General features: G+C 37.8%; 1 protein-coding gene across 1 annotated transcript in view; it reads right to left on the bottom strand.

The window, feature by feature from the left end:
- Positions 1 to 152: 152 nt before the first annotated feature.
- TMEFF1 (transmembrane protein with EGF like and two follistatin like domains 1) overlaps positions 153 to 22,888 on the bottom strand; it is a 140,206-nt gene continuing 117,470 nt past the window's right edge. The window contains exons 7-9 of the mRNA XM_044679527.1: positions 18,876 to 18,912; positions 16,055 to 16,213; positions 153 to 1,192 (exon numbers count right to left, since the gene is read on the bottom strand). Coding sequence (XP_044535462.1) covers positions 1,108 to 1,192; positions 16,055 to 16,213; positions 18,876 to 18,912 — 281 coding nt within the window. The 3' untranslated portion in view covers positions 153 to 1,107. The remainder of the gene's footprint in view (positions 1,193 to 16,054; positions 16,214 to 18,875; positions 18,913 to 22,888) is intronic.

The raw sequence follows: 22,888 nt of genomic DNA, 5'->3' as shown, positions 1-22,888 counted from the left end.
TTCTGCTGCATTTAAAACCTACAAACCAAATAAAATTCAAACAAGTAACAGACACACTAAAACAGAGGCCATATATAGTGAAAACATTGTATTTTAACATGCTTTCCAAATGAAATATTAAAATCAATTGTTTATTTTCAACAAATTATTAAATTCTACATGCATACTTCTGAAAGTCTAAACTACATGTTAAACAGCTGAATACATCCTACTCACATTTCAGATCCTCCAAACATTGACAATCTATTAATATAACTATAACCAGAAATCTAATTTGGAGAGTTTTTCAAGTTCTTGGCATATTCTCTTCAAGAACACTGTTTGTTAATGATCATTTTTTTTTGCATTTTAATCACAAACACCAATACAATTGATTTATTCTTTGTGTTAAAACAAATATTTTCTTTAAAAAAGTGACTGAGTATTAAAATGATCTCCATGAAAAAAGTAGGCTTGATTTTATTCTGTTGCCTTTTGAAAGTCAATGATCATAATATCTAAATCTACCAAGGCCCACTTTTTATGGATCTGTTCCATCAGCACTATAAGATCCTTTTCCAAATTTCCAAATTGTTTTGCAAGGAGAGTAGTGCTCAACGTACAGCCCAAACATTTTATAAATATTTTACAGCTACACACATACACAGCTTCACAATTCATGCGATAAGCAGTGTCTAAAAAAATCATGTACTAAATCTCAAAAACATTTAAATATCTATTTAAACACAGTGTCTTCTAGGGGTTTTTTTTTTGTATGAAAAGTAATCTGTAAACATCTTTTACCTTTAGTTCATGCTTGATTTTGTGTGTGTGTGACTATAATAATTTGAGAAGTGATCTGGATTTGCAAAAATATTACATTCCATGGGTAAAGTACAAGTCTTATATAACCATGTGTTACAGATACAGAAAATGAAATTCAGTATTTAAAAACACAAAACAGAAAGTCCATAACTGTTAGAGTTGATGCTTTTCTAAATACAAGCCGACAGTGTTCCACTAAAAATGTCCAAAAATAAGGCCTCTGAAATAAATATTTCTATTCTTTAAAAAAAGACATAATAAAATGTTTATCACATGGTTGGTGTACATATAAAAGTCATCAAGTTAAACCATTCTGGATGACGTGTCCGATGTAAAATGGCCTAGGTTTTGCTTCTGCCGACGTCCTCTGTTGTTTTTAGGGCATTTTCTGTTTTTTTAAAAAAGAAGAAAATAATTATTTACATTTAGCATATTACAAGAGTTTTCTGAGACACTCTAATTTCATAACAAATATGTACAGAAACCTATCTATCTAGCTATTTATCTTTCAGTATGTGTGTGTGAAATGATATGCTGTTCAGGGTAAAGAAAGGTATAGGAAGGCTTTTCATTCCATTCTTTCTGCAGGATTGGAAGCAGGAGGGTGAGACATGTATTTTTTTTAACAAGAAAACCCCGTAATAATAAAGAATGCTGGGGTATTTTTTGGTTATCTAGCCATTTCAGTCTTGTCTTTCTCTTCATGTCCCCCTTTAGTGTTTTCTTTAGCAAAGATATTGGAGTGGTTTGCCATTTTCTTCTCCACTTCATTTTACAAATGAAGAAACTGAGATAAACAGGGTTAAATGACTTGCCTGGGGTCATACAGCCAGTAAGCATCTGAGGTCAGATTTGAACTTGGGAAGATGAGTTTTCTTGACTTCAAGTCCAGAACTCTATTCCCTGTACCACTCAGCAAAGGTAAGGTATAAGGGCTTAAAACTACCCTAAGACTTTGGGGGACACTTTGTATTAAGAAATTAATTTTGGGGGCAGCTGGGTAGCTCAGTGGAGTGAGAGCCAGGCCTAGAGACAGGAGGTCCTAGGTTCAAATCCGGCCTCAGACACTTCCCAGCTGTGTGACCCTGGGCAAGTCACTTGACCCCCATTGCCTACCCTTACCAATCTTCCACCAAGGAACTAATACACAGAAGTTAAGGGTTTAAAAAAAGAAAAGAAAAGAAATTAATTTGGTGTAAAAACAAAAGGCACAAACAATTTCTTGAGTGTTGCTTGTATACCAATAATACTTTGGGGCTTATAAAGTACTTTCTAAACAAGTCTTACATCTGTTATGGTGTTTTCATATACAGCAAACATATCTGCTAGGGAAGACATGAATTACTATAACTGTTTTTCAGATGAGGAACCTGAGGCTTCAAAAGGTTAAGCAACATATCCCAGGTCACATAGCTAACAAGTGACTGAGAAAAAGGCTCTTCTAATTATTACCGTATTCTCATACAGTTGTACCATACTGTCTTTGGATGGCATGACTGGCCTGCCATTAAAGTAAAATCTCAATTAACTAGAATGCTCAGAAAAGACTACTATCTATGAGTATATTTTTGGCAAGTCACTTGATTTCTAGGGCCCTTAATTTCCTAATCTGTAAAATGAAAGGGTTTAACTAGATGATTTTGAAGGTCTTTCCTAGCACTGATATTCTAGGATTCTGTTGGTATTCTTAATAAAACAAAACATTGCTCTATCAGGACTCTTCCAGCTATCCTGGGAGAGATCTAATTTCAAAAGAAGTGAATTCTGATGGCAATAAAGTTGAAGTCAACTCACAGAGTTCAAATGCTATTTGGAATCTAGCCTTAGCAAGTTTGTTTGAGTATCTGCACAAGACTATTTGTATTGGGACAATGATCCAGGACAATTCTGAGGGACTTATGACAAAGAATTATCCACCTCGAGAGAAAGAACTGGTGGAGTCAGAATGCAGATGAGAGGATACCATTTTTCACTTGCTTATTTGGGTTTATGTTTGGGGGTTTGGGTTTTATAAGATTTCTCACAAAAATGAACAATATGTTTTACATGATAATACATGTACAACCCATCAAATCAAATCGCCTGCCAGCACTGGAGGCAGAAGGATAGGAAAGGAGGGAGATAAGATTGATCATAAAACTTAGGAAAACGTGTGTGGAAATTTGTTATTACATGTAATTGGCAATAAATAAATAAATTTTTTAAAAGACTGTATTGGGGAGGACTACAAAAGGAATTATATACTATGAAATCATCTTAATTAGTTAATAATAAAGAGAACTATGAATAATAAACTTGGAACAGAGAAAAATGCATATAGGATGGCTAAAAATAGTAATAATCAAGAGCGCCTATATATCTATCCCTGCATTAAAAATGCATTAGAAAAGAATAAAATGCAGAATAGGTGACATAATGCCTATATATGTTACAATTCAAGACTATATAAACTGTTTATAGCCTTTGACCTGTGTTCACTGGGGGTACTCATATATAAAAGACACAAGTCAGTCCTTAATAGGATCTCTCTAGCAAGGCATCAAATGGCCAACATAAGATGAGATGGCCAACATGAAATTAAGAGGATGCCTCTTCATTGGAAGAAAGTCTCAGGATATCAGCATTCTATGGGATCTCATTCCAAGATGCAAAAATTGTCTCAGAACACTCAAACCTGGGAAAGGCAGATCCACTTAGAGAAAAGATGGAAGGCATTGTAGGGAGGCACCGTGGAAAGAAAAATCCTGGGATTTTTCTGAGCTGCTGTAAGTGGAAAGCTAAGATAGTGTGGAAAACAATCTGCTGAACAGAAAATGCTACAGTCCATACTCAGTTTCTCGAGATGTCAGATGACAGGAAATCCACACAGAAGGAACTGGCAGACCAGATCTGGAGATGTATGGGCTGCTTTTCTGGCATGTCCTATTCAGCAGACTACATCTCATGTCATCAGAATGCTCCAGTTCAGAAATGAGGCACACCATCACGAGTCCTTCAGACACACACTGGAGTTTAGCTCAGGTAATCTTCTAACTTTGTTTTTCCCAATTCTATTTATATCACTCAAACATCTAATTTTTTTTATGTTCCTATTTCCTTACCTGTAAGTTATATTTCTATTTTATTTGCAGTATCTCCTTATATATAGCTACTTTGCATCTGGGAAAAGAACGGCAGATCAAATGAACATCATCTTGTTTTGCAGTATTTTAATACCTGTGTTTTAACATAATTGGTTTCCTTTGTAATCCTTTGCATTTTCTTTCATGCATTTAAAAAACATTATTCTGATAAGGTAGCTATAGTTTTCACCACATTGCCAAAGGGATCTACGACACGACATGTTAGAATCTCTGATTCAGGGAAAAACTTTCTAATAATTTGAGATATTCTTAAGTGGGAAGTACTGCCTTTAGAGGCAAAGGGTTTCCCTCACTAGGTGGCTTTAAACCAAAGCCTGTATGACTTCTTGTGGGTGATGTTGAAGAAGTGATCCCTTTCATGCTCAAATCTTAAAAGCCTTAAAGGATTATTTTTAAAGATATTTCAAGGATGAAAAATTTCTGAAAGAACAAAAGAAACCCAGGTAGTATTAATGCTCAAAAAAGGATACTTAGAACATTTAACTACAGACCCACATACCTACTTTTTCATATTTATAAAATTCTTCTGAGAGTACTCTATATCTTCAAAATGAAAATATGAGGAAGGAATAAATAGGTTTTATTAATGATTCTCTGCATTTGAACACTGCTTTGTAGGTGCATGATTGACTGAAAGGCACAGAGAAGATGATACCATTGGTTTTGTGTGTTGATTACAGAAATGCATTCTTTTTCTCTTATTTTGTCGAAACCCCTATTTTAACCCTTACGCTCCAGAAAGAGAATCAATAGTACAGATTGAAGCATATTTTTCTTTTCTTTCTTTCTTTTTTGTTTGCTTTTTTTAAACATGGCTAATGGGAAAATACGTTTTACATGAATTTATATGTATACTCAGTATCGTATTTCTTGCTTTCTCAATGGGTAGGGATTGGAGGGAGGCAGAGAGAGAAGTGGAAATGAAGAATATGTGGAAATGAAAATAAAATTAAAATTAAAAAAGTAAAGGGGGCTCAGTGGATAGAGACCCAGGCCTCTGAGATGGGAGGTCCTGGGTTCAAATTTAGCCTCAGATACTTCCTAGCTGTGTGCCCCTGGGCAAGTCACTTAACCCCCATTGCCTAGCCCTTACCACTCTTCTGCCTTAGAACTATTACACAGTATTGATTCTAAGACAGGTTAAAGATTAAAAAAACAAAAACAAAGTAATTAGAATCAAAGCAAATCATAGCTTTAAATATTTCTCCAAATAGGAATCCTTCATATATACATGCTGAGATTTTTGATAAACACAAACATAGAGATAATCTTGTTCAAGGATCCTCTGATCATTAAGAAAAAGTGAAATAAAAAGTTTTATTTTCTACAAAGGTACTTACTATGATCATGGAAGGCATTCTTGGGAAGATCCAAATAGAGGAAGGATGCCTTGGAGATGGTGAGATCCTCCTAAAGCATCTATATGCAGATGATATTCTCCTAATTGTATCAAGTCCCACAATATGAAAAGATTGGGGCCTAAGAGTATACATTATAAGTGAGGAGGAATGTTTTGCCACAGTAGCTACTAGCCAGAATACTAAGCCCTCTGGGAATTTGTTTTTATTTTTATTTCTTCCTTGATTAGCATATCTGCCACAAGGGGTTGGGTTTTTTGTTGTTGTTGTTGTTGTTGTTTTGCTTTTGTTTTCAGTGGATGGGTAAGTTTGGGAGGAGAGAAAATGTATTCCTATTAATGGAAAAAAGTTAATTTAAAAAGAAAAACAGAAAATGAGCACTGAACAACATATAGTTCCAGTAAAAAGGACAGCAAAGATCATGAAGTTTCCCAGGTTTGTATTTCTTCTAAGGCCAAGGGACTGTTCTTTATGTTCAGAATCTGGCTAGATCTCTCTCACACAGAAGAGAAGATGAAAATCCAGGAGAAATGTCCTTCCATTTTCTAGGTTATCAAGGAGATTGAGGGATTCCTTTAAAAAATCTAAAGGCATTCCACATGAAAACAAAAAACAGATCTGAAGGGGCAGAGGGAAATTTTGACCTGAATTGGGATACTGGAGAGCAGAAGAATGTGACAGAGGAGAAAGGGAAGAAAGATCAACATAAGAGAGAGGAGGCTCCTCATTAGAGGGAGCTGAAACCTTTGCTGACTGTACTCCTGGGAATGATGTATTGATCTTCAGGTGCTATCAGGCAAAACAATCCATTAAAGAGTTAAAAAAAGTAAGAGTGGTAGTTGGTGAGTTCCAGGCACAGCTATTTGTTTGATGATAATAGAGAAGTCTGCTATTTTTGTGGGGCATGGATCTAAAAAATGCCAGGGAACCATCCCAGACCTGTCAAACTGGATGATTATTATTCACTTCTGGCGTTTTATATGGGCATAAATCATACTGCCAGTATTGCTAAATATGAGGAAGTCTTGATCAGGGAAATGAAAGGTTTTCATTACTACAACCAATCAAATGCAAAACTTAAGAAGAGAGGGCCAAATTGAAAAGTGAAAAGCTGTTTATCAAGATAGCATCTGAAAGTAGGATTTAGAGCTGATAGAATGCTGTGCTTGGAGTCGGGAAGATCTGATTTCAAATTCTGCCTTCAAAAAAGCAAAATGATTTCAGAAAAAGCTGGAAAGATCTGCAGGAACTGATGCAGAGTGAAATAAGCAGAACATTGTACACAATAACAGCAATATTGAATGATGATTATCTGTGAAAACTTGGCTAATCTCAGCAATGCAATGATCTGGGACAATTCTGAAAGATTTATGAAGGGGAATGCTATGTACCACCAGAGAAAGAACTGTTGAGTATATTTATGCTTTCACTTTAGGCTTTTTGCTTTTGTATGAGTGTGCTCTTACAACAATGACCAATATGGAAATATGTTTTGTATGACAATAAAAATAAAAAATAAAAACAAAAAAAAATTATGCCTTAAGTATTTATTAGCTCTGTAACCCTGGGCAGATACTTAACCTCTGATGCCTCAGTTTCCTCAATGGCAAAATGGAGATGATAACAGCATCTATTACCCTGGGTTTTTGTGAGAATAAAGTGAGATAAAGTGTGTAAAGTGCTTTGTAAACCTTAAAGAACTATGTAAGTCTTCTTGTTTTTGTCATCATTATTATTTCTGGGTTATGACTCAAAAAAATAAAAGGAATGATAAGCAAGAGCAGGTAATTTAATAAAAGGTCTTTGCAAATTTAATAAAAAATTTAAAAAGAGGGAGAACACTGCCTATGAATAACCAGAAAGCTTGTTACCATAAAGAAATGCTAAAACAAAGTTGATAGAGATGCCCAGATTTTCACAGGCATGCAATGTAAGAATCGGACACTAAATCCATTGCCAAAGATGTCTATGTACAAATGGGGAACAAACAAGGTGAATTAGATGTCTTGATGCAAGTAAGCATGGTGGGATGAGACCGGAATATGGCTGTGCAAGGAGATTATTTTTTTGGTCCAACTCAGGATTTCATTAGCACAGGGATCTCTTTTTGGGGAAATTCCATCTACTAATGAAAATTAGCAAATATTCTGCAATTTATCGCCTTTTGAAGAGTTGTTATTATTGTGCTGTTTTTCAGTCATGTCCAACTTTTTGGGACCCATTTTTGCGGTTTTCTTGGCAAGACATTGGAGTGGTTTCCCATTTTCTTCTCCAGTTCATTTTACAGATGAGAAAACTGAGGCATCGAGGTAAATGACTTGCCCAGGGTTACATAGCTACTAAGTATCTGAGGTTGGATTTGAACTCGTGAAGATGAGCCTTCTTGACTCCAAACCCAGTGCTCTATCCACTGCTTTACTTAAAAGAGATATTTGGAGGCAATAGGAAGTTAAGTGATTGGCCACGGTCAAAGAGCCAGTATGTGTCAGGGGCAAAACTTAAGTCCAGGTTATTCTGACTCCATGGCTGGTCCTCTAACCTTTACTCCATATTACCTCTAATCTTCACAGAAAATTATAATACAAGGTAAAGAAGTTTGGTGAAAGCAAATTAGAGATTGAAACTCTGTAATTAGAAATCTTGAACCCTTAGACTCTATCGCCCAGAATTCTTTTTCTCGTCCCAAAATTCCTTTTCCTCTCTCCCTCACTGCATCCTCACATGTTGTTTATAAGTTTGCTGTAAGCCCGCCCTCTCGCTCTCTCTTTTTCCCCCCATGCATGGCTGGGAAAGCTGGCTTTACTCAGGCTTTTACTTTCGTCTTTTTATTCCTTTTACTTCAAGTTGTTATTAATAAATCTTATTAAATATAATACTTGGGGTTATTGTATATTAATGTTTAAGCTTACAAAACAAAGGGCTCTCCAAAAACTGACAAACAAGAGAACACTTTCCTCTATGGTCAAGCTTTCTTATTTATTCACCAAGGGTAATTAAAAGCAATAGATCTTATTTATTCACCAAGGGTCATTAAAGGTAATATGTGGATGAGTAGGTGAGGGCTGCCCATATAAGTGAAGTGAGGAGGCCTGTCAAGATTGAGATCATTATTTCTGATCTCACCTTCATGGGGAGAAAGCAGCAGCATCCTAAGAAAACCAAAAAACAGTTTCCAGGTTCCCGAGGCACAGCAATATGTTCACTGCAGGAGATAAGGAGTTGTATGCTGTTAGCCCTGATTGACATTCTCTGACAGTCCTGGTTTCTGAAGCCAATATTTTCTTTCCTTGCTGTCTGTCTCCTCCTCCCCTTTCCTGGAACTTGTCTCACCTCCTCAGCCTGGTGGAAGCCCAGGAGTTTTCCACTATGCTAGCTAGCCATGGGGTAGCATGTCTAGGCTTGAAAGTAGGATTGAATTTCTGGTCTCTCAACCTCTACACAGAGCACATCAAGACAGTTTCTATGCTTTCTCTTTCCTCATGCTCAAAAGGAGAGCAGCTTCTCTACCCTCCCATGCTTCCTTTCTGAGTTCTAGCTATTTTCATCCAGTTACAAGATAAAGAGCCTGAAGGGACCTTAGAAATGATCAAGCACAGGGTTTTTTTCAACCTTTACTATGTCTCAGACCTCTTTGGTAGTCTGGAGAAGCCTAGGAACAAAATAATGATTTATTTCTTGCTTTCCCTCTAAAAATTTAGTTTTTAGCTTTATCCATTGCCCAAGATGTCTATGTATAAATGGGGAACAAAGTTAAGTTTCTGACTAGGTCTGGAAGATTGTGGCCACATTTTAGAAAGAGCATTAATAAGCTGAAGAATATCAAAGGAAGGAGAACTATAATGGTTTCAAAAGAGTATGTTAAAATGCATAAAAAAGGATTCGGAAGTCAATTATATTGAAATGCAGTTATCCATTTTTTTAAACCCTTACTTTCCGCCTTAGAATCAATATTGTGTATTGGTTCTAAGGCAGGAGAGTGGTAAGGGCTAGGCAATAGGGGTTAAGTGACTTGCCCAGGGTCACACAGCTAGGAAATGTCTGAAGTCAGATATGAACCAGGACCTCCTCTCTAAACCAGGCTCTCAATCCATTGAGCTCCCCAGCTGGCCCCTATTAATTTTTTTTAAGCTCATAAACTTTTAAGTAAAAAATTCCTGATCTAGTACAACTCTCTCATTTTATAGAAGAGGTAATTGAGACCCAGAACATCAAGTGAGTTACCCAAGTTTGTACAAGGAGGACATAGGAGAGTTAGAATTTAAACAAGGTAGCAAAAGATTTAGGAAGCAATGGTTATGGGCATAGTAGATAGAGTCAGGAGTACTGCCTGAAGAGGAAAGAAGACATACATTCTCCTTAATATGGAAGTTCTGGAAGGAAAGCAGGTAGAGGGAGATGCTACAGGTATGAAGGGTGCTTCCAACTTGAGAAGTCCAGGGATGAAATTAATTTCTGGGTTAACCCGAGGGAAGTTCTCTGACATCAAATTCAGTACTCTTTCCTTCTCACTTCAATTCAATTCTCCGTCCAAATCTAAAGTACCATGGTCAGTTCTAGCTCCTTAGGAGTACCAGGATGGTGAGGGGCTCAAAACCATGCCACGTGAGAAATGAATTGAAGGAATTGGGGATATTTAGAGAACAGAAGATTTAGAGGAGGGGTAAGAGTGATCCATCTATCTATTTGTCTGTCTGTCTATCTATCTATCTATCTATCTATCTATCTATCTATCTATCCATCCATCCATCCATCCTTCTATCTTTGAAGGAAGTATGTAAAGTAGGAAAAGTGTTAGATTTAGAGAACCAAGGTTCAAAATCATCTATGATACTTTTTACCTGTATGAACTTGAGCAAGTCACTTGACCTTTGTGGACTTCAGTTCTTTCTCTTGCAAAATGAGAGTGTTGGACCAAAAGGTTGTTAAAGTCCCTTCCAGCTTATATAAGCATATGTTCTTCGTAAATATCCATTATCTGAGAATTGTATTGCTTGCCTTATCAATGGGTGAGGGAAGGGCTGGAAGTTGGGAAAGAATTTGGAATTCAAAAAATGTTTTAAATGAAGATTAAAAATTAATTAATTAAAAAATAAATATCCATGATTGTGTTACGCTGTCATAGGGCAACACCCTTGGTATTGTTATGTAAATTGGAATTCTTGGCATGACACTCACATTCTTAGGCATGCATAGGATATAGTGTGCTCATGCCCAGCCCATGCTCTAAGCATACTTATGCTCATGATGCTATGCTTAAATGAGAGGAATTTTTTTCTTCTTTGCTATCATGTGTCACTTCTTGTTCTGACACTATGTTCCAGATTATAATCCACTACCTTATTTTACACATACTTGTCTAGACTGAGTGAGGATCCCTGCCCCTTCTAAGGAGTACAGAGATTCCAATTTGCTCCTTTGTTATTATTTTGCTTATGATTGAAGTTATAAGGAGTCTGCCTTGTAGGTAGGAGAGGAATTTTATTTCTATCTCTATTTATTTATTGAGGCACTATTGAATGTAGAAATCATTCTGGACTTGGAATTAGAAGACCTGAGTATCAACATTACCTCTGTCACTAAGAAGCCTCAGTTTTTTTCCTCTATACCTGTCCTGCCCACTTTACAGTGTTGTGGGAATCAAATGAGAGGAATGGAATCCTAGGAATGTCAGAGCTAAGAAAGTTTATAGATTATTGATTCAGTTTTCCTTCCTTCCTTCCTTCTTTCCTTCCATCCTTCCTTNAGCCTGAGTTCAAATCCAACTTAAGACACTGTATGACCCTGAGCAAATCTCTTATCCTCAGTTTCCTCAACTGTAAAATGGGGATAAAAGTAGCACAAGACCTCACAGTTATTTTGAGGTTTAAGTGAGATAGTATTTTTATAAGGCCCTTAGCAGTGTCAGGCACATAGTAGGAGCTATAAAAAACACTTATTCCCTTCCCTCCCTTCACTATACCCCCTGGTCAATATTGGGGGGGGGGAAGCCAATTCTAGAGTTTACCATGTATATACACATAAGAAATAAACCAAACGAATTAATCCCACTAGAATTGGGGGGGATTACAGTATTAACCAAATATTCTCTGTATTTCTTGTCCTGGAAATATGTATACTCCAGGTAGAGAACTATTGGTTTAGATGACAGAAACATTCCACTTTAGTGAGTGTAGGCAATGACATCTTAATTTTAAAAAAACATGCAGCTTTGCCAAAACAGGGCAGTAAAACATTTTCATTTTAACTACTTTTTTTTAAAACCCTTGTACTTTGGTGTATTGTCTCATAGGTGGAAGATTGGTAAGGGTGGGCAATGGGGGTCAAGTGACTTGCCCAGGGTCACACAGCTGAGAAGTGTCTGAGGCCAGGTTTGAACCTAGGACCTCCTGTCTCTAGGCCAGACTCTCACTCCACTGAGCTACCCAGCTGCCCCTTAACTACTTTTTGATGGAAATGCTTTTCGGTCTTTATTTAAAAAGGCAGGGACTGCTTTAGCCTCTTTTTGTACTCCTAGCTCTTAGAGCTTAGCAGAGTACCTTGCACAAAGTAGGAACTTAATAACATTTCTTTAAAGATTGAAATAAAAAAGAAGCATACAAAGTGTTTGATTGTTCGCATGAAGCCAGGACAGGGTAAATGCACAGGAAGAGCTGGGGTGTGGCCAAATTTATTATGGGCAATGAAAACCTGCCACCATTTAGCTGGTCTTCCAATTCTGTTGGCTAAATTCTATTAATGGAGTGAGAGGTATTTAACAAATGAAGTGAAGCCAAAAATAGCAAGGGAAAAGTTTGGGAGGAGGGAAAGAAATAGTCATTGTTGGGAAAAGCTAGAGCCAACTTAAACTGGATTCTTTTTGACTCTTTTCGGGTGTGGAAACAGACACTTTTCCACTATTCTGAGTAGAACTCCTTACTCACTCTCCAACAAGTTCTGGTCCAAAATAAGAACCTAGAGGCCAAACTGGCTATGCCATTAATACCAAATATATTTATTTAGCCGTATATGACAGAGGTGGTGCAGTGGACAGAGTGCTGAGCCTGGGGCAGGTTTTTCTAAGTTCAAATCCAACCTCAAATGCTTACTAGCTGTGTGACTCTGTTATGTATTTCTGTTATGAGAGAGTGTTTGTAAAGTGCTTTGTAAATCTATAAAATACCCTTAACATAACAATTACTGCTTGCCTTAGTTTCCATCTATAAAATAGGGATGATAGTAGCACCTACCTGGTAAGGTTACTGTGAGGAACAAATGCAACAATATTTATAAAGACGTGCTTAGTACTTTGGATGGTGCATAGTAGGCACTATATAAATGCTTATTCCCTTCTCTTCCCCTTCTCCTCTTACCTCCATGTGTTGTCCTTCCCTCATTACATAAAAGATAATACCATAGACTACTGCAACTAGAAGAGACCTCAGAGATCTTCCAATTCACATCCAAAGCATGAATCTGCTCTATAATACGCAGCCTCTGTTTAGAGTCTAGCTACTATTTCCATTCCTTTTTTTAAAAGTTCTAACTCTTATGGGGGCAGCTAGGTGGCACAGAGGATAGAATGCAGGGTCTGGAGTCAGAAAGCCTGAGTTCAAATCTGACCTTTGGCACTTATGAGCTGTGTGATCCTGGGCAAGTTACTTAACGCTGTTGGCCTCTGTTTTTCATTTGAAAATAATCTGGAGGGGGCAGCTAGGTGGCTTGATGGATTGCGTGCCAGGTCCAGAGATGGGAGGTCCTGGGTTCAAATCTGATCTCAGATGCTTCCCAGCTGTGTGACCCTGAGCAAGTCACTTAATCCTGTAAGAAGCAAGGCTAAGCCAGGCATTTTTGAAAGATGGAGCACAGAAGAAAGAAGATCTTGTGACAGTTGGGCTGAAGCAAGGACTTCTGGGAAGGAGAGCCAACTGATTCAAGTTTGGGGTTTCAGTCTTGGTGGGAGGAGGTTGTTGGGGGCTGTGGGACCCTCAGGGTGAATTTTGGAGAGTTTCCTCAGACTTTCAGAGAAGATTGTCTATTTTCCACGATCTATATTGGTTCCTGAACACACTTGAATTTACAACAACAGGTTCTTCAGTGTTGGCCAGGGGTGTCTGGATTTCTATGGGGAGCCAACCCCTGGGACCCCAAATTGCCTTGGGCTTTGCCCCTCAATATTCCCTCTAGTTAATAACAATTCTTAGCTGTAGGATTACTAGTTTGGGATTTGGGTCAGTGAAGCTGTGACTTGGGGAACACAGAAGTAACACTGGGGGTACCCTACATAGTCAAGGCCTGAAGGGGACATAGGGAATTACCTGCACCCCCTTTCCAGTGCACCCCGTATTTATTCCCCTTGATTATTCATTCCTGTAATAAACTCTTTCAGTTTTACCTAGTCAGATCAGAGTGTACTCAATTGGTGGGAGGCAGAACAAGGGGGGGTTGAGAAAGAAAGGCAAACAAATCACCTTTTTAGCCTGATCTCCTGCTGAGACCTTAGGGGAGGCTTCTGTTTATCCTAGCTGGCATGAACACCTTATTGGGGTTACACTCATTTCCCCTTGGGGAGATAACATCCCTACAACATTCACACCCTGGCACGATTAGCAGGAGTCCCCTGTTTTCCTCTGGGACCCCCATTTTGTCTCCCAGTAGGGAGGGGTGGTAAAGAGGGAGAAGAGGCCCTTTCACATCAATCTAGGGGGTAAAAACTACACCCCAAACCTCCTGAACAGCCCCCTTCCTACAATCCCCATTACTTAGCCTTTACCACTCTTCTGCCTTAGAACCAATATACAGTATTGATTCTAAGATGGAAGATAAGGGTTTAAAAAATAATAATAATCTGGAGAAGGAAATGGCAAACTACTGTAGTATCTTTGCCAAGAAAACCCCAAATAGGGTCATGAAAATTTGGACACGACTAATCAACTTAACTATAACAATTTTTAGGAAGTTTTTCATGGTATTGATTTCAAATCTGCATCTCTGTAACTTCTATCAAGCCCTGCCTTCTGGGATCAAGCAAAATAGCCCTTCAAATATTTGAAGACAGACCTCATGTCACCCCTAAATTTTCTCCCCAGTTCCTTCAACTAATCTTCTTATGACTTGACCAAGATTCACTTGGTCTCATTCCTTGGACATATTCTGAATTTTTCATGTCCTTTCTAAAGTCATAATAATAATAATAATAGCAGCAATAGCTAGCTCTCGACCTCAACAGTTTAGAGAAAGATGGTGACTTTAGAATAGAGTGCCATCTTTTATTGCTGTGAAATGATAAAGCTGCTGAAGAATGCACTAAATATACATGGAGAGGAGTAACCTTTACAGAATTTTTTTAGTTCTTTGTAAGTGAATAGTATGATATACTCTAAGATGATCCCTGTCCTTTTTTTAGGTGTATATGCAGTAACAGAAATATTATGCAATGATCAATTGTGAAGGACTAAAGTATTATCAGCAACACAAAGTCCCAAGATAACCCCAAGGGACTCATAATAAAAAAAACTGTCCAAAGCCAAAGAAAGTACTGTTGGAATCTGAGTACAGATCAAAGCACACCATCTTTCACTTTATTTCCTTCATGAGTTTTTCATTGTATACATGATATGTGTCTTCTGTCATGACATGTGGAATATAGAAATATTCATTGCATGAAAACACTGGTATAACCTATAACAGATCATTTACAATATTAAGGAGGAGAGGGGAGGAAGTTGGAAAGAGAGAATCTGGATCACAAGATGTCAGAAAACAATTGTCAAAAATTGTTTCTAGGGGCAGCTGGGTAGCTCAGTGGAGTGAGAGTCAGGCCTAGAGACAGGAGGTCCTAGGTTCAAACCCGGCCTCAGCCACTTCCCAGCTGTGTGACCCTGGGCAAGTCACTTGACCCCCATTGCCCACCCTTACCAATCTTCCACCTATGAGACAATACACCGAAGTACAAGGGTTTAAAAAAAAATTAAAAAAAAATTGTTTCTACATGAAATTGAAAAAAAAACCCTCTCATTCTATCCTTACAACTCTAGGAGGTGTGTACTATTATTAATCCCATTTTATCAATGAGGAAACTGAGGCAGACAGAAAATCTTAAAGCATATGATACTATTCACTTAGGAAGAGCTAAAAATTTTTTTGTAAAGTTACAGTTCTCCCACCTTTCTCTAAACCACTGAAGATGAGAGCTTTAGTCTGTGAGACAGAAACGTCAGTATTCCTGGGAATAAATCCTTGTCTATACTTGAATGGGACCGTGTAGGGAGAGGGTAGATAGAGTATTGTTGGCTTTGAAATTAGGAAGATCTAAGTTCTACCCTCAGATGCTAACGACCTTGGACAAGTCACTTAATCTCTTTCAGCCTCAGTTTCCTCATCTATTATATGAGATTATTGGACTCAACAGCCTCCAGGATCTGTCCCAGCTCTAACTCTATGAGCCTACCCATAGCACAAACTTAGGGAACCTGTCCTAGGAACCTTGCTATACATCCTTGTGGAAAGATGTGGATATGAACCCAACTTGACCTGAAGTTCTCATTATTCAAGAACCTCAGGTTCAATTCAAGCCTGCCTGCATTTCCTTGGTTTGGCTGACCCTCTTGGCCAGATTCCATGACCTGCATAAGGTAGGGAGTGAAGAGGCTTAACAAATGGACTGAACCTGAAAATAGCATGGGAAAAAATGAGGGAAGAAGGAAAGAAAATTGCATCCCTTCTTCCCCCAGCCCCTAAGGGCAAGTTAATGTTTCTTATACCATTACCCACCTTGTTATGCACATGACAATTGCAACAATAATGGCGATCTGGACAGCTCCAATGATGGCTGCGATAAGAACATGGGTAAGTTTTTGTCTACTTGGAACCACGTAGAGAATACTAAAGTCTGTCTTTTCACAGTGCTGGCCAGTATAACCAGATTCACACCTGAAAGGGAAAAAAAGAGTTTTTTTAAGAAGCACAAAATTAATATTTTAATATTTAATATTAACAATAATAATAATTATTAAAATGATTTATGAGTAATCATTAAAATAATAATTTAATTAATAACCACCACCCCCTTTTTATGGTCCCATCCCATTGTACTTTGGGTTTTTTGAGGGGAAAAGTAAGCATAAAATCAAAGCAGTGAAATTGTAAGACAGAGACATAATAAGGATCAAGATGATAGAAAGTCACTAAATTAGCGTTAATGCACTGCTGGTGGAGTTGTGAACTGATCTAACCATTCTGGATGGCAATTTGGAACTATGCCCAAAGAGTGATAAAAGAATGTCTGCCCTTTGACCCAGCCATACCATTGTTGGGTTTGTACCCCAAAGAGATCATAGATAAACAGACTTGCACAAAAATATTTATAGCTGCACTCTTTGTGGTGGCAAAAAACTGGAAAGCAAGGGTATGCCCTTCAACTGGGGAATGGCTGAACAAATTGTAGTATATGCTGGTGATGGAATACTATTGTGCTAAAAGGAATAATAAACTGGAGGAATTCCATGTGAACTGGAATGACCTCCAGGAATTGATGCAGAGTGAAAGGAGCAGAACCAGAAGAGCATTGTACACAGAGACTGATACACTGTGGTAAAATCAAATGTAATGGACGTCTGTACTAGCAGCAATGCAATGACCCAGGACAATTCTGAGGGACTTATGGAAAGGAACACTATCCACATTCAGAGGAAGAACTACAGGAGTAGAAACACAGAAGAAAAACAACTGCTTGGACACTTGGGTTGATGAGGACATGATTGAGGATGTAGACCTGAAAAGACCACACCAGTGTAACTATCAATAATGTGTAAATAAGTCTTGACTGACCACACACAATAAAACCAGTGGAAATGCGAATTAGCTACAGTGGAGGGGGTGGGGGGTTGAGGGGGTGAAGGGGAAAGTAAAAACATGAGTTATGTAACCATGGAAAATTTTTCTAAAAATAAAAAATTATTAAAAAAAAAGATGATAGAAAGTCACTAAATTAGGGGTGTCAGACTCTCTGTCTGTAGGCCATATGCATCCTGCAACACTCCTGGGTGCCCCCTCCTCACCCAGATGAAATTGTAATTGGGAAATACTTAACAAAATAAATAAAAACAAAACAAAACAGAGATAATAACACATTGTAAAATTAAGCAATTATGTGGCCTGCTGAGATCTTACTATGCATCAGTGATCCCCATTTCTATTTCAGTTTGAAACCACACACTAGGGCAGCTAGGTGGTTCAGTGGATAGAAAGCCAGGGCTTGGAGATGGGAAATTCTGGGTTCAAATTTGGCCTTTGCCACTTCCTAGCTGTCTTTTAACCCAATTGCTTAGTCATTACTGTTCTTCTGCCTTGGAAGTGATACTTAGTATCAATTCTAAGACAGAAGGTATGGGTTAAAAAAAAAGAAACCATTGTATTAAATGATAGAAATGAAGTCAACCCAATTAGGATAAAAAGAGACAAATCACTTAAAGGGATGATTTTTTTAAAAATTTGCCCAATTTTAATTCTCAGGTAATCAAGAAATAGCAAACATATTTCATAAAAGTATAACAATGGATGGAAAAGCAGTGTACTTAGAGCATTTAATCATTAATTTGTGTACTGTTTTTCAGTTGGAGAGAAAAAGATATATACATTAAGTAGCTTCTTAGTGTTAATGAAGAAAATGACCTAACTAGAAAAGTAGCAGGAAAAACCAGGCAAGCATTTACCTGAGACTTAAAAGCACCAGAAAATAGACTATAGGAGCATATGAGGGCAGAACAAAATAAGGAAAAGGCTTTTAAATTTGGAACACAATTTTTAAAAAGAGAGAAATAGAAGAAATTTGAGAATTGATTAAAAACATTAATGTGATAAGGGGAAATCTTGAAAAATCGACCAAAATATGTTAGAGTAAAAATTATGGGTCCATTGAAATTTTAAATACATATATCCCTTATTTTATAAAAACTCACTTTTTAAAAACCCTTACCTTCCATCTTGGAATCAATACTGTGTATTGGTTCTAAGACAGAAGAGCAGTAAGGGCTAGGCAATGGGGGTTAAGTGACTTGCTCAGAGTCATACAACTAGGATGTGTCTGAGGCCAAATCTGAACCCAGGCTCTCAATCCACTAAACTACCCAACTTCCCCACCCCACCATAAAAACTCATTTTAAAGACTTCATAACTTAAAGAATTGAAAAAGGGGACAGCCAGGTGGCAGAATTCTCACAAAAAATAGGATGTAGAATATGGAATCATGAGATGAAAACTGAACCACCAGTCCTGGAGCCTACATCCTGAGAAAACACTATAGCTGAAGCCTTCATGCCTTAATTTCTTCTCTATTTTGCTCTTAATCCCTAGATTTCCTTTGTTATACACTATGACCCAGGCCCCTGGGCTTCTTGTAGCTAGATCTCTAAGCATTAAATGACCTCTGGAAAGATCCCACTTTTGTCTGAGAGGCCAGCACTTCCCTGTCCTCTACTCTAACCCCACAGAGGGAATATTTCAGGAGTTCTTGGCTAACTCCACCCTCTACTACTTTCTAGGTTTCATCCTCAGCTGATGGGGCCACGAGATCTCTGAATGAATCGTGACCTACCTTGTTATTCTGCTCTGAGGTAATCCTCCTCTTTTTCCTGGAAATAGCAATGAAACATGTGCAGTTCTGTGACCACCTGCGTGGTGCCATGTGGTTGCCTTCCCACAAGATTAATTAATGAACCAAAGACTAATTAATCTTTTCCTAATCAGTTTTTTTGCCCTGCAGAAAATCTCTCTTCACTGTTTCTACCAGTGTGTTTTAACTTGTCGGCACCATTCCAAATAGGACCTTTCCTTTCTGTGTAAGGGAGACTGACCAACCAAAGTCCACTCTTCAGAGCATGCTCCTAGTAGGTTATAAAGCATGCTAACTACTCCCTGTAGGATACCAATCCAGTAGATAGAAGCTGGGCAAGCTTAATCCCAGCCATGAGTAACTGGGGGACTTTCGGGGGTCAGAATACTGAGTGGTGACAAGGATTCTTTCTGCTGGCCAAAGATCCAGAAGAACTAAAGACGCAGGAGGTAGAACTGAGTTATCATACCAAAAGAGTCATGTATCTTTCCTTTAACCCTTTTGTGCTTTCCTTGTTGGCAGTGAAGGGCATAAGAATAGCTGTGTGCTTGAGGTCAAAGGGCCCTTGTTTAATTTTTTTTAAGCGGAGACTAATTGACCACTAGATAGCTAAATGGCCCCGTTGGATAGAGTGCCTGGTCTGAAGTCAGGAAGATCTAAGTTCAAATCTGTCTTCAGACACTTCCTAGCTGTGTGACCTGAGCTAGTCACTTAATCCAATTTGCCTCAGTTTCTTTATCTGTAAAATGAGCTGGAGAAGGAAATGGCAAAGCACTCCAGTATCTTGTCAAGAAAACTCCAAATGGATCTACTTGTACAAAAATACTTAGAGCAGCTCTTTTTGTAGTGATAAAGAATTGAAATTGAGGGGATCTCTATCAATTGGGGAATGGCTGAACAAGTTGTGGTAGATAATTGTGATGAAATACTACTGTGTTATAAGAAATGATAAGCAGGATGATTTCAGAAAAAGCTGGAAAGATCTGTAGGAAGTGATGCAGAGCAAAGAAAGCAAAAGTGAGAGAACATTGTATACAGTAACAGCCATATGGTATGATGATCATCTGTGAAAACTTGTCTTCTCTCAGCAATGCAGTGATCTGGGATAATCTTGCTATTCAACCTCCAGAGAAAGAACTATTGGAATGAATATGGATCAAAGTATACTATATTTCATACCAGTGTATTTATAATTTTATTTTGGGGTTTTGGTTAAGTAGGAGTATGCCCTTACAACACTGACCAATAGGGAAGAGTGTTTTGCATAATAATAAAAATTTTAAAAATTTTTTAAAGAAAAGAATACAAAAAACACCAAATGGGATCACAAAGACTCAGACATGACTGAAATGACTGAACAACAACAAAAATGACCCCTAGTTAAAGGTGTTGATTTCTGTTCAGGTCTAGGTCAAACAAAGTGACCTCAGAATTCCCTTTTCTAAGAAACTCTTCACCATAATCTCAAGAAGAGGGCACTTCTTATAAACATGACATCAATCTGCAATTTTCTCCATGCTCTCCTGAAAGGGTTTGACTTTGAATAGAATTGCAGAAATATCAAGAATCACAACAATAATGATGTATAAAAATTTGCAAGTCCTAAAAAGTACTTACAGAGTAGACCACCTTTCTCATGAAATTCTTTATTTAAGAACATTTTGTTTTCTTATTATGTCTGGCCATGTCACTCTATTGGTCAACAAATTCCAGGAGGGCTCTCAATTATCCCTAAGATCAAATATAAAATCCTCTGGTGTTCAACACTCCTCTTCCCCTCCTGTTCCTTCTAGTTTTCTCACATGTTATTTCCCATCACATACATTCCAATCCAGTAACACCAGGCTTCTGCTTGTTTTGTGAATAAGACACTCCATTTTCCAACACTTGGCATTTTCTGTAGGTGTGTCCCATAACTACAGTTCTCTCCCTTCTCATCTCCACTTCTTGGCTTCCCTGGCTTTTTTCTAGTTCAATCTAAAATTGCATATTCTACAGGAAACTTTTTCTAATCCCTCTTAATTCTAGTGACTTCTTTCTTTTAATTACATAGTATAGATATAGATATGGATAGACAGTTTGTACATAGTTACTTGCACGTTTTCCCACCCATCATACTGTGAATTCCTTGAGGACAGGGATTATCTTTTGCCTTTCTCTATATCTTTGGAAGTTGGCAAGCTGACTGGCTCAGTTTGTTTTTGAGTCATTTTTCAGTTGGGTCTGATTCTGTGACCACATTTTGGGTTTTGTCTTTTTTTTGGCAAAGATAATGGAATGGTCTGCAATTTCCTTCAACAGCTGGCACATAGTAGGTATTTCATAAATATTTATTGACTGACTAGATACAGCACCCAACATAGTGGCTTACACAAAGGTGTTCAGTAAAACACTGAATAAGTGAATAAATGAATGAATCAGTGAATGAACAACAACCTGGTCCATAAGTTGATTCAATGAGGGTACAAAATAGGGCAGGGAAAAAAATGTCTCCACTCACTCTGCTTCCTCAGGGTAAGTTTTAACAATCATCTATCAATGCCTCCTGGCCAGACTGACCCAAGCAGGAGGAGAGGAGTGAGGTTGATAGAAAAAAGCTAGAGTGACTGATGAGTACAGACCCTGACACCAAAAGAATTCTACCAAACCTTTATGCTTAGTGAGCTTATAAATGGTAGATTCAAAGGGTACCTGGAATCAGAATTACCTTAAACTGATGCATTTGAAAAAAGATCCAGGTTCCTTTGCCCTTAGAAAAATAGAACCAAACCTTTAACTGCTGGTACTACTTATACCTAGTATGCAGTTCTGGATAATTTTCCTGGAACTTTCATTCAGTCGATAAAAAAAATTTTAAGCATCTACTGTGTGCCAGGTACTATGCCAAGCTCTTGGAGATATAAAATAAAGGCAAAAAGTAACTTCAAGAACTACAGGAGTGGAAACACAGAAGAAAAACAAGTGCTTGAACACATGGGTTGAGGTGGACATGATTGGGGATGTAGACTCGAAAAGACCATGCCAGTGCAACTATCAATAATATGGAAATAGGTCTTGATAGATGACACATGTTAAAACCAGTGGAAATGTGCGTCGGCTATGGGGGAGGGAGGTAAAGGGGGGTGAAGGGGAAAGTAAGAGCATGAATCATGTAACCATGGGAAAATTTTCTAAAAAATAAAAATTTATAAAAAAAAAATAACTTCAACCCTCAGGGAGCTCACAATCTAATGGAGGAGACAAGAAAACAAAAATGTCCAAAGAAGCTATTTTTGTTGTTCAGTTGTTTCAGTCGTCTCTGACTCTTCATAACTCCATTTGGGGTTTTCTTGGCAGAGATGCTAGAATGGTTTGCCATTTCCTTCTCCAGCTCATTTTACAGATGAGGAAACTGAGGCAAACAGGATTAGGTGATTTTCCTCAGGTCACACAGCTGGTTAAGTGTCTGAGGCCATATTTGAACTCGTGAAGATGAATCTTCCTGACTTTGGGTTCAGCACTCTAACTGCTGTATTTGTGTTACTTTGCTGCCCTAGCTGGGTTATTATCTAGATGTAAAAGAATTCTACCAATCCTGGTATGCAGAGTAAGTCACTTAACTTCTGTCTGGCTCAGTTTGCTCATCCATAAAATGGGGATAATAATAGCACCTACCTTCCAGGGTTGTTGTGGGGATAAAATTAGATGATATTTGTAAAGTGCTTTGTAAACCCTAAAGAGCTATATAAAAGCTACAGTAATTGTGATGTATTTTCTTCTCCTAACTGTTCAGATCTGGGATCATTCTGGAAGACCTGTCCTTCCTTCCTTTCTTCCTTCCTTTCTTTCTTCCTTCCTTCTTTCTCTTTCTTCTCTTTCTTTCTTTCTCTTTCTCTTTTTTCTTTTTTCCTCCTTCTTTCTTTTTCTTTCTTTCTTTCTTTCTTTCTTTCTTTCTTTCTTTCTTTCTTTCTTTCTTTCTTTCTTTCTTTCTTTCTTTCTTTCTTTCTTTCTTTCTT

This window comes from Gracilinanus agilis, chromosome 1 (assembly GCF_016433145.1).
Source record: "Gracilinanus agilis isolate LMUSP501 chromosome 1, AgileGrace, whole genome shotgun sequence".
Taxonomy (NCBI): Eukaryota; Metazoa; Chordata; class Mammalia; order Didelphimorphia; family Didelphidae; genus Gracilinanus; species Gracilinanus agilis.
Note: the sequence above shows the minus strand (reverse complement) of the source record. Positions and strands in the feature narration are given on the sequence as shown.